Below are 17,372 nucleotides of genomic sequence, written 5' to 3' on the forward strand. Positions count from 1 at the left end.
AGTTTCTGTTTGTTGAGTGAGATTGTCACGCACATTGCACTGGGGAACACCCACACTGTAGAGGGCACGACACATTATCCGCGCTACACAAGGGCCAGAGAGGACTATGCAAGTCTATGAGAAAGAGCTCTTGGATGTGATTCATGCGCTTTCAAGCTGAAGGCACTACCTCTTAGGTGCTGATTTTTTTGTCCAAACAGATCATCAGACCTTGCGATACTTCTTGACACAATCAAAATTATCCGAAAAGCATATGCGATGGGCAAACATTCTTTCCATGTTCCACTTCCAGATTATGCATGTGGAAGGCAAGAAGAATGTTGTGGCTGATACGTTATCAAGAAAGCCACAAATTTCAGCTGTGTCAATTCCTTATCATCATGAGCTAAATGACATGAAGGAAAAGTATACTGCTGATGAAGATTTTGCAAGGATCTTTGAACAGTTACAAGAGGGGCAACATCATGAGCACTACCTCCTCAGAGATGGTTTTATGATGATGCATGGCAGACTTTGTGTCACAAGGCCACTGCGACATAAGGTCATGGAAGAGAGTCATGTCCCATCATATGCAGGGCATCGTGGCATTGATGCGATAGTTAAAGCGGTAGAGACATTCTTCTATTGGCCTACCTTGAGAAGCGATGTGGATGCCTTTGTACGAGCATGCATAATTTGCCAAAAGGTCAAGTTTGACAGGCAAAAGACACCAGGGTTGTTACAACCATTGCCGATTCCCGATAAGCCATGGGAAAGCATTGCTATGGACTTTATCTTTGATCTTCCAAGAACGCCAATAGGGAATGATGGTATATGGACCATTATCTGTAGGTTTAGCAAGCAGGCCCATTTTATTCCTGTCAGGAAGAAGATAAAATCTGATCAGATGGCACACTTGTTCATGTACAATGTGTTTAGGTCCCATGGTATGCCACAATCGATTATCAGTGATCGTCATCCTCGCATGACGAGTTTGTTCTGGAGAGGATTGTTTGAAAACATGGGCACTACGCTCAAGTTCTCGTCTTCGTTTCATCCACAAACCCATGGACAATCAGAAGAGGCTAATTCTATTGTCTTAGATCTGCTGAAATGCTATGTGTCAGATAATAAAGGCAAGTGGGAACAGTATTTGCCTATGCTTGAGTACGCGTACAACAATACAATGCATTCGTCCACTGGCAAGGCGCCATTTGAGATTGTTGAAGGCGGCAAAAACGTTCCTCCCATTTTGCATACAAAGGACAAGATCTTTGAGGCAGATTGATATGTCGAGAACATAGATGAAATGTACAAGAAAATTAAAGTTGCCTTGGAGAAGACTCAAGCACAATAGAAAAAGGCTGTTGATCGTCACCGTCGTGAATTGCTGTTATCACCTGGTGATTGGATTATGTTAAGGTTCGAAAAGGCAAGGTTAAAGAAGATGAAGGGCAAGGAATGGCTGTTTCCTAAGCTCAGCATGCATTACTATGGGCCTTTTCAAGTGCTTGACGATCAACGATGTGGCTTACAAGCTGAAATTGCCTGATGCTTGGAAGATTCATGATGCGTTTCACGTGATTCTTCTAAGACCCTTCGTGGGTGATGTGCCAGAGGATATGCCAGATGAGGATCAGCCAAGAGTTGAGGAACTTGATGAGATCCTGGTACCTGAGCAAGTTTTGGCACATAAGGACAGAAAAGTTAAACGACAAGTTGCAAGACGCTATTTGGTGAAGTTCAAGAACTATCCGCCTATGGATGCAAAGTGGATGGAAGAGCATAAACTGTCAGAGTCACCAAAAAGTGCTCTTTGCAAAGTGCTCTGTGTGCGTGTCTAAAGTAAAGAATTTCGGGTGAAAGGCAACGCCTACCGCCCCACGGGCCGGTTTCAGTCACCTTATCAACCAATCAACGCATTTTGCGGGCCCAAGCATGCCACTTTAGTAATCAGTGTAATTGTTGAAATCTACCTACTATACAGTGCCACGTTAGCAACTAGATTCTTCTTTTATTTGGGTTTGGGCCTCTTGGCCAAGTTGGTCTAGACCCCATAGGCCCCTGATCTTGCTATGTCACAATCTTGTGACATCTACACTAACGACAAGGTTTTGGGGTTTAAAAATCCGATTCCAGAGAGTGGAAAAACGCCATATCAATAGTTAAGGCTGAGGATCATGCTCATTTAGTGGTTGAGCATTTCAGGCTCTATGAGTATATTGGCACATTGCTGGCTAGGTGGATGAGAAAAAGTAGGTTTGCTAGTGAATGTAGATGTGGGAGTGGTGTTGGTGGTGCAAAGTGCTAGGGGAGTGGGGTTGTGGCAAGGGACTAGGGAGGGGGAGGTTTGTAGGTCAAGAGCAAGGGTCTAGAGAGGTTGGGTTGAGGGTTGATCAAGGGGTTGGGAAAAGGGCAGATCAAGGGAGGGGCCAGGTTGAGTGGAGGGTAAGAGGTGGATTTAAACTTCTTTAGACAGAATGTGCCCTCTTGCTGCTACTGTTGTAACTGCTGATCGTTCAATACAAGAAGATTCATCCCTCTCTTGTATAAAAGATTCTCTACACGATCATAAATTGTTTGTGAATGTTTTGATTTGCGTTAAAAGTGGTATCATAGTAGATCAATCCTTCAATAGAGGAATCTATGAGAGAAGAATTGAAGAACAAGAGGATTTATGCTGGCTTCCTCATGTGGATTTGAAACAAGTGAACAAACATACCCATCAACAAGGTGGTGAAGAATGCATGTATATTGTCACAAAAAAATGTTATGTCCGTCTCCCAAGAGGATGGCTCTCATGAGCCTCACCAGCAAAAGTCCAGCACGCAGATTTTGAAAGTGTTTTCCTGTTACCCTTTAGCGTTCCATTGCAAGAGTCCAAAAGAATAAACGAACCCAAAACAAGAATAGATATAGAAACTGCATGGTAACAGATAAAACCTTCATAGCACTTTTCCAATCCTGCACTTCCAAATAGTGACTTTCAGCATCTCTGAGCATTCCTGCATTAGTTGATATGTATTATTATGTCATGAATAAGAACATAGCAAAAGCCTTCTCTCACAGAAGGTAGAAATGCATGCCTTTCTGTTCCAGCTCTTTAGCAAGGTACAAGTGAGTCTCATGGAGGCCGTCCTAGACAATTAGAAAACAAAAGGAAAAATGTGTTAAGGTATTTGCAGGAGATAGAACATGTAGAACAAGTAAAAAGTAGACAAACCTTTCTGAATTTTGCAACCAACTGAATCACATTATCAAACATGCCCTGTACTTTGTACATATTAATAGCAGAATCATGCTGCCCAAGCTCAAGGTAAAGTTTCTCTGCATCTTTGAAACGCCTGAAGGACTCAAACTCCTTTGCTTGGTGCATGAAGATAACATGTGCTTCGTCTGGCAGTAGGAATTGTGAAGCAACCTAGGAATGTTAAGCCAGTGTTTTTATGAAAGCCGATCTTCACTTAAGAATCCGAATGAACAAAAGACATGGATGTTTATGAAAACTACCTTCTTTGCTGCTTCCCACTTGTTTGCCTTCAGATACAAGTTGACAGCCTCATGAGGAAGTTCGGCATTGATGAACATTTTCTCAGCATCGGCAAACTGTTTGATTTTCTCGAATTTTCTGGCTAATTTGACATAGATAGGCTTGACAACCTTCGTGACAAGATCAACATGTTTGAGAGTAAAGAAATAGATGTCGAAACATGTTGTCGCATGCTGATTATTTACCTCCTTGTTCTGTTGCATAGCTATTTGTATAGCCTTGCTCCATTGATGAGCTGCAATAGCAGATTCAATAGCTTTCAGTTGACAACCTGCCTCCAAATAGTGATTTACAGCCTCCTCCATCTGATTCAACAGAGAAGATGCAAGGTTTACCGTTTATCAGCTAAGTCATGTTCAAGACCTAGGTAATGATTTATTGGCTCCGTTTCAGTACAGTACGGCCTTACATAATTTTCACAGACCCCTTACTGACCAGAGTATCACGGGCTCCTACTTAGCTATAATTCATAATGCTTCATAAACCATTCCATAGATCCAGTGAGGTTATTTACTTTGAAAATAGTAGGTTTGATCTCAGAAGCTTTTCTCAAATAGCAAAGAGTTTAAACAGTTTTAGAGATGATAGAGACTAATCCAAGAATATAGAGAAGTTGAGGTGTAGAATCAAAAGACAATGAAAGACCTCATTTTTTGAAACCAAATAATCACCCCACTCTTCTTGGATCTTGACCACATCCTTCTTTGACTGTCTTTGAGCTAGTTGCACTGCTTTGCGAAAAGAATGTGCGTTTTGATATGCACGCTGAGCTTTCTCATAATCACCTAAGCTTTCCATGAGTTCACCTAGCTGCAAGGATCAACTAGCATAACTTGATACATATCAGGAGAGGAAATACTATTAATCCTCAAACAAGCAGTGTAGATACCTTTTCCAGCATTCCTGCATTGACCAAAGCACTGCTTATTTCATCAATCAAAAGTCCCTGCGATGAACAGGAAATGTTAAACTTCTAATATGCGCTTGAAAAGACATGTAAGCTAATACCTCTTGTAATTCACGGGGAAGCTTCAATACATAATCTGCAGCAAGTCCTGGAAGATTTCCAAGAAGGGCAGCCTTTATTGCACCATTAATGTCTGCAGATGATGCCATTTGTTTTCCAGCGTCTTCTATCTGGCACGTATATACAGCAGAGTTTTCAGCTCTGAAAAGGCGACTTTTTTGCAGCAAATGCTTTTTGGCTGTAAGGTTGGTTACCTGCCCAGTTTTGCAAAGCCATTCTAAATACTTGCTCCTAAGCATCTCATTATCCACTGAATTCTCAGCATATGAAATTGCTAAAGCCTCCTTCCACCTGTCATTAATTAAAGCAAATCAATTGTACCCTTGCTACAGGAAGAATTGCAAGTGAAACAAGTGCAGAAGTTAGACATACTTAAAAACATAAAAAAGTCCAGAGCACACCATATTTGACTCCCACTCTGGTGCGTTTCCTTTGCTTTAGGCATTGATACAAATATATCATAACAGTTTTGCTACCATTTCTTTGGCAGGTTTTTCCTACTTGAGATGCCAGGATTTAAGTCTTGAATAGTTACGTCATAGTGAGCTTTGGGCCTGTTCTAATCTGGGTATGCACTTAACGCTATCCACTTGTTAATCTGGAAGTACTCGGACTCATGGCCATTAGAGACTTCACAAAAAGTGGCTGCATGTGCTTGGATAAATTCAGCTATGAGGTTATTAAAGGTGGACCGGCTTTGAGACACTTTTACTGGATCTACTGCAGAGACAACAAAATATTGAGTTCCTAGTATAATTGAGCTTGTAAACAGATCAGTCTAGAAATTTCCTCTATGAGAGCAAACCTTGTCTGCCGGCATAATATCATTGCTGGGTTCGTCAACCACTTTTCTAGATCCTGCACCTTCATATAACGAAGCTTGTATCTTTATTAACGTTTTTTAACGATTTCTGGCCCTAAGATGGAGGATCTATAGGCAAGTCTGATACCTTCTCTTGTGTTAGGATTGCCATTGTGCTTTATGATTTCTACAAAATTTTGATGTGGTTTTCAACAATGGTGGTTACATTGAAGACTCAAAGATTGCTCGAATTATTATTGGATTCTTAAAAGAAAATGCTCTACAATGGTGGAGCTCACTTTTCGTTATGCCCAGATGCACCCAAGACTGCACATCAGTTCAAGGTTGCTGCCAAGAATAGTTTGACTGCAGTGCTTGAGCTTGACCTTTTTGCCTGAAACCAACTCACTCTGTATCCCACAAAGACTGTGGATGGCTGTATTCAGAAGTTTTGAGAGGCAAACCTGACATCAAAGCCTAGCTATGGTACCACCGTTACCACTTTGGACTAGTGATAAAAGGAATGATTCCATGACGCAGAACTGAATAAAAACTCAGAGGGATAAACTAAATTTAAAAACCTATATTTACAGCATAAAGTGAATCAGTCACTGAGGTGCAGTAACTGAGTCACAGAGGTGTGTGGTACCTTCTGACGTGATCTGGGACTGCCTTATAACTTCTGTGTATGCTCTTTCAAAGTGCTATTTTCGTGTGTGAGTCCTAGAATAGTGTCCTTTAAGTCCACAATTGTAGCCTCTTTCTGATCAGCTTAACTCTCGAGGCTCTATATCCCATAATGGCTCTAGATGACGGTAGCAACAAGATCGAAACCTCAAATTGTTAGTCGCTTCTCTGGGCAGCGAGAGCATAAAGCATTTGTTTATCTTAGGCTAGGTTCAGACAAAGTGGAGGCAGGGGAATACATTAGGGTGTGGATCCTCTGTGGACATCAGCCATTGGGCGAAAGAAATTCCTGCCTTTGCCGGACCTACCATAAATTGGGCGACCATCTCCCCTCAGAAATTGTTGCTTCTGCTTCCATTTCAGCAGGATTCACGGGCTGCATAGGAAGAGAGAGCGCAAAAGCTGTTCATTGGCCAGATTCCCTGGTCTTCATCTTGAGTAAGCATTGCCAACGGCTCTTGTGAATTGGGGAGATGGAGAGGGTGCAATTTTCCGCCGCCTTCATCTTAACTCCCTATTGTGACCAGTCAACTCTCCTTGTGGACCAGCGGTCTAGTCCAGGATACTGTTCCCGTACCGTAAGGGGTCGGCCAGTGCAGTTGTATGCAGCACTTGCAATTCCTTCTCATGTTCAGTTAACCTGCAATTGCTGGTCACCCAAGTCCGCAGGCTATTGTGCCAATACTTTAAGGGACCAGCCAGTGCAATTGTATGCAGCAGTTGCAAATCCTCCTCTCAACTCTCCCTGTGGACCAGCGGTCTAGTCCAGGATACCGTTCCGGTACCTTAAGGGGTCGGCCAGTGCAGTTGTATGCAGCAGTTCCTTCTCATGTTCTGTTAACCTGCAATTGCTGGTCACCCAAGCCCACAGGCTATTGTGCCGATACTTAAGGGGCCAGCCAGTGCAATTGTATGTAGAAGTTGCAATTCCTCCTCTCAATGTATAGAATACAGTTCATTGCGTAATGTCTCCTCTCTTCCCCTCTCTTCCCGCAATAAAAGAAAAAGGTCTAAGTATTGGCTCCCCCTCACCAATCCACATTTCTACAAAATCTTAACCTTAGGTAAGCAAACACTTTTCTCTCTTGAAAATAAAATTACTAACCTCTCCTTTCACAACTTAGCCAATCGTTCTCTCTCCTCCTCGGAGCAGAGAATTTTGGGCCTTGGTCTCAACTACATTCCCCCCTCCCCTCCTCCACCTTCTTCTTCTATCTTCGGAGCTTATTCCAACCTTGAGAGAAGCTTACAACTCAAACTCTTTTTTAATAAAACACTCCCTCCTTCTCCTTCCTTTTCTGTCCCCAATCCTTCTTGGAACCCTCCTTCTCACTCCATCACCCTTGAGCATGCCTTTGAGGATACTTTCTCTCGTTTAAAACCCCTCCTTAATCAATCTTCTCCTTTCCTTCCTAAAACCTTCTTGATGGACGCCATTTCTTCCCTTAAAAATGACCATCAAATTATAATTAAACCAGCTGATAAAAACCTCGGCCCCGTCATCCTCTCCCAATCTTGGTACACTAAGGAAGCACTACGCCATCTCTTAGACCCTCTCACCTACTCTCCCATCTCTTCACCACCTTTACAGTTTGTTCTTTCCACTCTTTTTTCCATTGTTTCAAATTTCAATCTCCTTCCTTCCAAGGAGAGAGCATTCATCCTCTCCTCCTCTCATGCTTTTCCCAAACCTTGCCCTTTTTTTCTCTTACCCAAGATTCATAAACCTGTCCTTGTAGGCCGCCCCATTTGTTCCTACAAGGGCTATATCGTAGAGAATGCCTCTAAATGGTTGCATGGGCAACTCTTCCCTATACTCCTAGCCAAAAAACAACACCTCAAAGACTCTCACTCTCTTGTTGTGGACTTGGCCTCCATCCCTTTCTCCCCCTATATCACTCTCTTTACCTTCGACGTGGAGTCCCTTTACCCCAACATTTCCATCCAAGAAGGGCTTCGCGCTCTGAGAAACTCTATCCATAACCACTTTTCCAATCCTAAAGTCAACTTCATTCTTTCTCTTGCCTCACTCATTCTTAACCACCATTACATCTCTTTCAAAGGTAAGTTCTGGCATCAGGTTAAAGGCACCGCTATGGGGTCGAATTTTGCACTGGCGTATGCATGTTTGTTTCTCTGCTCCTTAGAAGAAGACGGGAACCTCCTCTCTTCCTCTTCTCTCCTATACTTAAAGAGGTTCATAGACGATGCTTTTGGAGTTTGGGATGGCCCCCCCCCCCCCCCGCTTGCTTAGAAAAGCTCCTCCTTGAGTATGGGCATCCTCTCCAAGAGTATATCAAGATCACTCCCGTCATCTCCTCACAGGAAGCCTTTATTTTGGACATTCACTTTTTCAAAGGAACCTCCTTCTGCTCTAAGGGGATCTTGGACACACATTGCCACCAAAAACCTCCTAACTTCTACAACTATATCCCTTGGCAATCTTGGCACCCCACCCACCAGAAAACTACCTTTATTCTCTCGGAGCTCGGGAGATATATCATCTGGGCAAACTCGCTTGAGGGTTTCATTTCTATTCGCAACCTTTTTTTCCACCGGCTGAGGGCTAAAGGATACCCAACACCTTTTTTGAAAGCGTGCTTTCTTTATGTAACCTATGCATCCAGGCCCTCTTATCTGTTAGGAGATAACCATAAGATTGCCCCTCCTTCCATTGTCAAAATCCCCTTTTCACCCTTTACCCGAAAACTCAATTTAGCCGACTCCATTAACCAACCTCTTTCCAACATTCTTGAAAACAACTCTGAACTCCCCCCTTTTTCCAAAACAGTCATTTGTTGGCTTCATACACCATATCTAGGCAACCTTCTCTCAAAAAAGAACCACACTCCCCCATCTCCTTGCTCCCCCCCCTTCTGACGTGATCTGGGACTGCCTTATAACTTCTGGGTATGCTCTTTCAAAGTGCTATTTTCGTGTGTGAGTCCTAGAATAGTGTCCTTTAAGTCCACAATTGTAGCCTCTTTCTGATCAGCTTAACTCTCGAGGCTCTATATCCCATAATGGCTCTAGATGACGGTAGCAACAAGATCGAAACCTCAAATTGTTAGTCGCTTCTCTGGGCTGCGAGAGCATAAAGCATTTGTTTATCTTAGGCTGGGTTCAGACAAAGTGGAGGCAGGGGAAGGGATAGGGGTGTGGATCCTCTGTGGACATCATCCATTGGGCGAAAAAAATCCGTGCCTTTGCCGGACCCACCATAAATTGGGCGACCATCTCCCCTCAGAAATTGTTGCTTCTGCTTCCATTTCAGCAGGATTCACGGGCTGCATAGGAAGAGAGAGTGCAAAAGCTGTTCATTGGCCACACTCCCTGGTCTTCATCTTGAGTAAGCATTGCCAACGGCTCTTGTGAATTGGGGAGATGGAGAGGGTGCAATTTTCCGCCGCCTTCATCTTAACTCCCTATTGTGACCAGTCAACTCTCCTTGTGGACCAGCGGTCTAGTCCAGGATACTGTTCCCGTACCATAAGGGGTCGGCCAGTGCAGTTGTATGCAGCAGTTGCAGTTCCTTCTCATGTTCAGTTAACCTGCAATTGCTGGTCACCCAAGTCCGCAAGCTATTGTGCCAATACTTTAAGGGACCAGCCAGTGCAATTGTATGCAGCAGTTGCAAATCCTCCTCTCAACTCTCCCTGTGGACCAGCGGTCTAGTCCAGGATACCGTTTCCGTACCTTAAGGGGTCGGCCGGTGCAGTTGTATGCAGCAGTTCCTTCTCATGTTCTGTTAACCAGCAATTGCTGGTCACCCAAGCCTGCAGGCTATTGTGCCAATACTTAAGGGGCCAGCCAGTGCAATTGTATGTATAAAGTTGCAATTCCTCCTCTCAATGTATAGAATACAGTTCATTGCGTAATGTCTCATGTTTAGTCTTCTCTTCTTTTCGTTTAGTCATGGCAGAGGTGCACCACACACACACTTTTTTTTGTAAATCATCGGGATTAATTTACAAGTGGGAAACCTCGAGGCAAGGAAAACCCACGAAAAGGATCATATACAAAAGAAAGAACATAGAAGTGTTCGGCTGTGAAAGAGGGCTAAAAGCATTGGTAGGAAAGCTGAAGTTGATCTAGAGTAATATCACAAACTTCGAAGACAAAGCTAAAAGATTACCTAAGAGAAAGCTTGAAAAACCGAAAAGGCTCCGCATCAGAACTATGGAATATGCAGCCATTGCGTTGATGCCACAGGGTCCAATAAGCCCAAAATCTGAACCGCATGAAGAAGACCGCAAATTGTTGAACGGAAGGTGTGAATATGCCAAAAGCTCAAAACCGTTTGTGGAAGACCATGGCGGGGAGCTCACTGCTGCTGTACTCTCCCGCTGCGCCATCACCATCGCCTCCTCCCTGTCTTGCAGGCGACTTCGGTCATCTGCAAGGTTCTCGGCACTCGACCTAGCAGAGGAGAGCTGCGAGACCTTCTCCAGGCCCGCCTTCTCGCAGAGGTGGGCAAGATCTTGGATGTCCAGATTCTCGGACGGGGGTACTACCAGATTGAGTTCGAGACTTCCGAGATGGCCTCCAAGGTCATTGCTATGAGTCCACTGGCAATCCGAGCATCACACGCCCACTTTCGATAGTGGCGACATGGTTTTGACCCGACTTCGGATGTGCAGAGGAGGCAGACATCCCCATCTCAGTCTGCTTTTCGGGTTTACGGACGGAGTACCTTCCACTTCTCTCCAAGATTGGCTCCGCCATCGGGACAGTCCTGGAGACACCTTGTACGGCACCATCAGTAGCTGCCAAGGCGGCTGGCATCCCTTCAGTTCGAGTTTTGGTCAGAGATACCCACACGCTCCCGAAGGTCATCCTTCTGCCTCGGGTGAGTGGGGGTTGGTTTCGACAGAGTGTGGAGTACTCAGGTCTCCCGAACCAGTGCTTCATTTGCAGAAAGATGGGCCACCTAGCGAAGGCCTGTCCACGGAGGAGACCACGACCCGCACCCCAGCCTCAGCCCCAACCTGCCAAGGCTGGGCCGCAGCCACAGCCAACGACACAGAGCACAGATTCAGCGCCACCCTCCGAGCTTGGGGCTCCAGCGGAGGAGGGGTGGCAGCAGGCCCGTGGCCGTCGACGCCAGGGGCCACAGCGACAGCCTGGCACTCAGAGTGGCCCCTAGGTGCCTACTCAGCAGCAGTGGGTTCCCACGGGGAACCGCTTTGGGCCTCTTGAGCAGGAGGAGCCTCCTTCGCCAGCCTCCACCTCCGCTTCACCCTCGCTAGCCGCTCCGCCTTCTGATCTCCCCTCCTCCTCCTCATGCCCTCCCCCGCCCTCTGCTACCGCTCACCCCCCACCTCGCCCCCCCCAATGTCTCTGCCGCCCCACCCCACTTCTCCTCTCCCCCGCCCCCCCCCAGCCCCTTCTCCCCCTCCTCCTGCTTCAGTACCTCAGTCGGCTCAAGAGACTGGACCCTCGCCGGCGGCTAGGAGATCTCTTGGCAGCGCCTTTGCCACGAGTCGGCTAGCGAGAGAGGGTCAGCCCTTCATGCGGCCCCCTCTGCAGATTCAGACATCTTCTCTTGCAACTATCCCGCGTGGTTTGACGAGCATTGACGTCCGACGCCGCTGGGATTTCTTCGATTACAGGGTTTACTCGTTTTCTTGGTGACTCCGCAGCAGATCACGAGGCAGCCTGCTTCAGAGTCCACGCTTTGTTCCTCGCCGCTAGGGGGACAGAGGCCTTGGACTCAGCAGTTGGTTTCTCCTTCCCCCTCTGTGGCAGGACTGAGACAGAATGGTCCCTCGACTCAGTGGTGGGATGGTTGCATACACAGGTTCTCGAGTTCTCTCACCACATGGGAGAACTTGGCGTTACAGATTTGCTGCAGACGTTGTGGCCACTGGCCAAGTTTGCGGTGACACCCCCAGACTCAGCGCAGGACAGGATGTAGACACATTGTGGTGTACTTTTTTGCTGATACGCAGTGTTTGCCTTGCTATGTATTCATTCATGAGGACTCCTGGACAGAGGAGGTTGCTCTACACACGGCTCGCTCTGCTTGGGCTTGGACCAGGCACTCACTGCAGTCTAGCCTATCTAGAGGACGCTCGGATGCGGATTACTCCCCATCCAAGCCTGCTTCGAAGATAGCTCGTCTTGCTGCTACGGCAGCATCTGTTCTCTCTCGCTCCCCATGAGGATCGTCTCGTGGAACGTGTAGGGACTGGGTGGGCCCCAGTTTCAACGACAGCGGGGCCGATTGCGTCAGGAGCTTCAGCGTTGCCTTGTGGGAGGAGAGATTGATCTCCTTATGCTTCAGGAGCACCATTTGTCTGAGAGCCGCATTCGGCGATGTGGTCAGATTTTGCGTGGACGCTCTGATACCTTTTGGTCAGCTGCTTTTGGACCTGGAGGCATCCAAGGTGGGGTATGTATGACTATTGCGGACTCACTACAGCAGGCCATTGTGGGCAAAGGGATAATTGTACCAGGCAGGGCTCAGTGGATTACTATGCAGGTTCAGGGTAGCCTTGTGGGTTTCCTGAACATCTATGCGCCCAATGTGGCGAGTGCTCGTGCAGAGTTTTGGTCACAGATTGTTGAGTCTTTGCCAGAAGTTGACCAGTGGTGTGTAGGAGGGGACTTCAACATGTTGGAGGACCCGTCTGACAGGATCGGAGACAACCATGCTACAGTGCATGGAGTCGAGTTAGCAGCTTGGGAGAGGTTTTGTATGACGCTGAGGGTCTCCGATACATGGCAGCATTCTGGCTTTGTGAGGCTCCAGAGAGTCTTGCCTTCTCTAGATTGGACCGCAGAGTGGGAAGAGTGAATCTTTCGCGCATAGATCGCTTCTACACTAGTGACCACTTCAGTGACTTGGGGGGATCAGTGGGCATCCTGGCAGGGACATCCTTCTCGGACCATGCACCAGTGATTCTCACAGTGGCAGATAGGCAGAGGAGTGGGAGCACGATGCTTTGCATCCCAGAGCGGGTCTTGTTGGACTCAGCACTCAGAGAGAGGGTCGAGGCTCTATGGACAGAGGGCATGGACAGCCAGGCTCCACAAGCAGACAGAGTGGCCTCAGGCCTAGCTCAGCTTAGCCACTTCTTTCTCCAGGAGTGTCTGGCTCGACGCGCTGCAGCGAGAGAGGAGGAGCAGCGTCTCAGACGAGGCATTGCTTCACTACAGAGGATGCAAGAGCAGCATCCAGACAGTCCATGGTTGGAGGAGCAGTTACAGCAGGCTCGACAGGAGCTTGCTTGCACAGAGGAGAGGCGCCATCAGTTTGCCTTTCATCGACAGGCATCTCAGTGGACTCAGGTGGGTGACAAGGTGACAGGTGGTGTTTTTGAGACAGTGGGACCTCGGCACTCGCATGCCAAGGTCAATCAGTTGAGGAGACCCGATGGGTCAGTTGTTTGTGAGCCTGAGGATATGCGTGCAGTCGCTACTGACTTTTACCGTGAGCTACTGTCGGCTGAGCCCGAGTCAGAGAGCCCGAGTCAGAGAGACAGGATGCATGCAGGGAGAAGGTTTGGGCACAGATGCCCTGTCTTGTGACTAAGGAGATGCGGTAGAGGCTTGAGTTACCTCTTCAGCTTGAGGAGCTGCACACGGCTCTTAGGGCCCTCCCTCGTGGTAGCTGTCCAGGTGAGGATGGACTGACTCCCAGCTTCTTCTTGGAGTATTGGGACCTGCTTGGCCCAGATCTTTGTAGTGCCTTTCAGTACATTCTGCACACAAGAGTGATGCCGGATAGCATGAGTGAGGGCCAGATTTACCTCATTCCAAAGGAGGGTGGCTCCTTGGATGAGATTCGATAGTGGCGCCCCATCACCATTCTCAACTCAGCCTACAAAATTCTTGCCAAGGCTCTAAGTTTGAGGATTCAGCCACTTTTGGAGAGCCTTATACATGGGACTCAGACACGTTTTGTCAAGGAACGCAATATCCTTGACAACATCTTCACTTTTTGGGAGGCTTCTGCCCTTGCACGGCTCCGTGGGGAGGACCTTGTGATTCTTCTTCTCGATTTTCAGAAGGCATACGACAGAGTCGACTGGGACTTTCTAGAGGGCACGTTACACAGGATGGGCTTCTCAAAGGCTTGGATCAGAGGGGTGTCAGCTTTGTACAGACACGCTCAAAGTCAGGTGCTTTTGGCAGGAGGTAGAGGTGAGCGCTTCATGCTCACACGATCGGTCAGACAGGGTTGTACTCTTGCCCCCTTTCTCTTTCTGTTCTATGCGGAGGCGATGAACAGATTTTTGGTGTCACAGCAGGTTGGTTTGAGGGGCTTAGCACTCCCTGTACGGGGAGATGAGCTGACGACTCAGCCTTGTACTTAGAGGGCCAGGAGGCCAATTTACACAAATGTGGGCACGCATTAAAGACCTTCTGTTGTGCATCGGGCGCACTGATCAACTGGAGAAAGACAGTGGCTTTCTCGGTTGGTAGTGCTCGTGTGCAAAATTGGATGCCAGGAGAGGGTTTCAGGTGGATTCCTCCAGGGACTGCAGTTCGGTACTTGGGTTGTCAGGTTGGTTTGGATTTGTCCCCCGAGCAGCAGATTGCTCCTCTTCTCCTCTCCATCACGAGAAAGCTGTTACATTGGAGCTCAGCCCGACTTTCGCTGGCTGGTAGAGTAGTAGTTGCCAACCAGGTGTTGTTGGCGACTATGTGGTACATCACTTCTTGCTGGATCTTCTCGAGTTCTTGCATCAGCCAGGTACAGAGGCTGATCAGGAACTTCCTTTGGTCAGGTCGCAACACTCAGATTGCCCGAGCCAAGGTGGCTTGGTCGGTCATCACACTTCCTTGTTCTCAGGGAGGGCTTGGGATCATTGATCCAGCACACCAGAGCAGAGCCCTTCTTGGGAAGTTCGTCGTCAGAGGACTTCTTCTAGGCGAGGAGCCCTGGAAGGAGTTCTTGTTGCAGAGGCTTCGTGCCAGGGTGCATCAGTCAGGAGGCCCTTGGAAACCTTCGACCAGATGGATCTTTACAGAGTTGCGTCGAGTTGGTTTGAGCAGGGGACTGGAGGACCGATTTGCTGTGAGTCTGCTTCGTTCTTGGGAGCTATTACGGCGTGGCCTAGAGCAGAGACAGCCGACGTGCACGGAGGAGCGCCTACGGCAGCCCCTCGTCTGGAACCCCATGGTTAGCACTCAATGAGGCCACTTGGTTGGGAGTAGGCCTCATGTTTCTTGGGGTCCCAAGGCAGCATGTCCAGCGCGCCCTCTAGGTGACTGGCTAGAGTTCACAGGTTTGTCAGAGGAGGTGCAGGTTGTCCAGCTACAGGGCATGAGAGGGGTTCAGAGCATGTGTCAGGACATCTCAGAGTCAGTTCCAGCTGACTGGCTCACGCCTCCTCGAGCCAGTAGCACCCCGGTGGATGGGAGCCTTCACACGACTGGAGGTTCTCATTTCAGTCAGGGCTTGCTCCAGGGCTTGCTCAGAGACTGTCCCGGCCCTGTTCTTCGAGCTTCAGGGTGGGGGACGACTACAGAGAGTTGCAGTAGAGGCCCCGCAGGTAGCAGAGTGTTGTTTCCAGAGGATCCGAGTTGTGGGCATCTGTGGGAGGACTTGCGTCATAGACCCTGACCCAGCAGCTCTTGAGACAGGACACTGGAGGCTATGGGCTTGGGAGTGCTGTCCACTGGCACGAGTACAGTGGGATCCTGGTGAGTGGCTATAAAGGGACCCATTCTCTTCTGCAGACCGCCCAGGAGTCCCTTTCTTTCAGTACACTGTTCGGCTTGGACGTCATATACTTGCAGCACAGAGTGAGGCCCGCCCCGTTGCAGCACGTCATTGGCAGGAGGAGGGTCTCACAGTTGAGTTCTTGGCAGCTTCTTGGCAGAGGCTGTGGGACTCCAGACAGCCGAGGCGCGTCACCTTGTTCCAGTGGTTGGTTGCACACAGAGCCACAGCAGTAGGGAGCTGGCTTGTACATAGTGGTCTCTCGGCCGCATGTACAGCCTGTGACCAGTTGGTGGAGAGTCAGCGTCACTGTCTTTGGGACTGTCCCTCGGCCCAGCAGGTGTGGCTACGAGTTCTTCGGCTGATGCCTGCCCTCTCCACGGCTCGACAGTACACTTGGGGGTAGCGGCTTGGTCCACCCTCACGGGCCCGGCACTTCAGTTTGAGCTATCTTCCACCAACAGGATGATAGTGATACAGGGGGGTCGACCTACACTCCAGCCTGCTACAGACCTTACTCCACAGGAGTGGAGCAGTGAGAGAGCGGAGTGTTGGGAGCTCATCAGCGGCCTAGCTCTCTGGTTCATCTGGCGGGCCCGTTGTTTCCGCATCTTTGAGGCTCGCCTTGTACCACCAGCAGAGACTGTTCCTAACTTTTGGCTAGAGCTGATCCATACTCTCAGAGGACAGCTTGAGGGACTACAGGGCAGCTCCGACCGCATGCGGGAGCGCCGCGAGGCTTTCCTTCGACTCTGGCGCCCTGGGCCGTTCTACTCCATGGTCCAGGGGGTGCTCAGATGGCACTACTATCCACCTGTGTGGCTTTTCCCTCCTCCCATCTCTTGATTTAGCCCCATTGTACATATGCTGTTTTTTCATTGGGAGAGTCCCCCCACCATGCTTGTTGTAGCCCTCTCTTGCAGAGGTGGATGTAGCCCTATGGGCAGTTTTCATTAACTAATAGAAGGATCTTTTTCTCAAAAAAAAAAAAAGACCATGGCGGGGAAATGGAGCCACATACAACCTGATATGCGGCAAAGAAAAACCCTAGTGAGGCAACAATCCCAAAGCAGGTGACTAATTGTCTCTTCCATAGTCGAACAGCGAACACAACAAGAACAACAGATATGACGTGTACTGAGAATGCCCACCAAGAGAACTCCAAGCAAGCATTGCCAAAGACACAACTTCTTCAAAGGCAAGTGGCTCTTCTGGAGGGCGGATAGTGGCTTCCTCCATCAAGTATCAGACTTGTGCATTGACCATAAGGCATTACAGTGGTCAGCCAGCCAAGGCCATGGTAGAAGAAGAGCATAAACCTGACTAGCAAAAATGGCCTCAAGAGAGGTGTGGCGGAAATTCCAATTAGACATGCGAGTACCATCAGCCAAAGGCAGAATAGGTAAAATCAACCAGCATGTGCTGAAGCTCTCTCCATAGTTGTCAATAATGCATACCCAATCCAAAAAGGCGAGCGGTTAGGGGAAACTAAAAAATGTAGCCCGCCTCATCGACCACATCACCAACTACGCGAAGGCCACGACAGGAGGGAAAATATGTCTGGCGCAGGGAGCGTCCATTCAAACTTAAATGGGGCAGGTTTGCAAATTCGTGCTTCCGATGTGGTGGATTTCTACACATGCAATTTGAATGT

The 17,372-nt window shown here is 48.2% G+C and overlaps 1 protein-coding gene across 17 annotated transcripts in view; it reads right to left on the reverse strand.

Moving 5' to 3' along the window:
* LOC147449581 (intraflagellar transport protein 172-like) overlaps nucleotides 1–17,372 on the reverse strand; it is a 248,756-nt gene that overhangs the window by 41,142 nt on the left and 190,242 nt on the right. For 16 of the 17 annotated variants that reach the window (XM_086521995.1, XM_086522001.1, XM_086522003.1 and 13 more), the window contains 9 exons: nucleotides 4,751–4,847; nucleotides 4,538–4,666; nucleotides 4,419–4,475; nucleotides 4,175–4,339; nucleotides 3,715–3,834; nucleotides 3,490–3,639; nucleotides 3,203–3,400; nucleotides 3,066–3,117; nucleotides 2,923–2,984 (listed from right to left, as the gene is read on the reverse strand). In XM_086521995.1, the coding sequence (XP_086378121.1) occupies nucleotides 2,923–2,984; nucleotides 3,066–3,117; nucleotides 3,203–3,400; nucleotides 3,490–3,639; nucleotides 3,715–3,834; nucleotides 4,175–4,339; nucleotides 4,419–4,475; nucleotides 4,538–4,666; nucleotides 4,751–4,847 (1,030 nt within the window). The remainder of the gene's footprint in view (nucleotides 1–2,922; nucleotides 2,985–3,065; nucleotides 3,118–3,202; nucleotides 3,401–3,489; nucleotides 3,640–3,714; nucleotides 3,835–4,174; nucleotides 4,340–4,418; nucleotides 4,476–4,537; nucleotides 4,667–4,750; nucleotides 4,848–17,372) is intronic. The other variant, XM_086521997.1, reaches the window with a different exon arrangement.

The sequence above is a fragment of the Adiantum capillus-veneris genome, chromosome 10 (assembly GCF_014529385.1).
Source record: "Adiantum capillus-veneris isolate H3 chromosome 10, ASM1452938v2, whole genome shotgun sequence".
In the NCBI taxonomy this organism is placed as follows: domain Eukaryota; kingdom Viridiplantae; phylum Streptophyta; class Polypodiopsida; order Polypodiales; family Pteridaceae; genus Adiantum; species Adiantum capillus-veneris.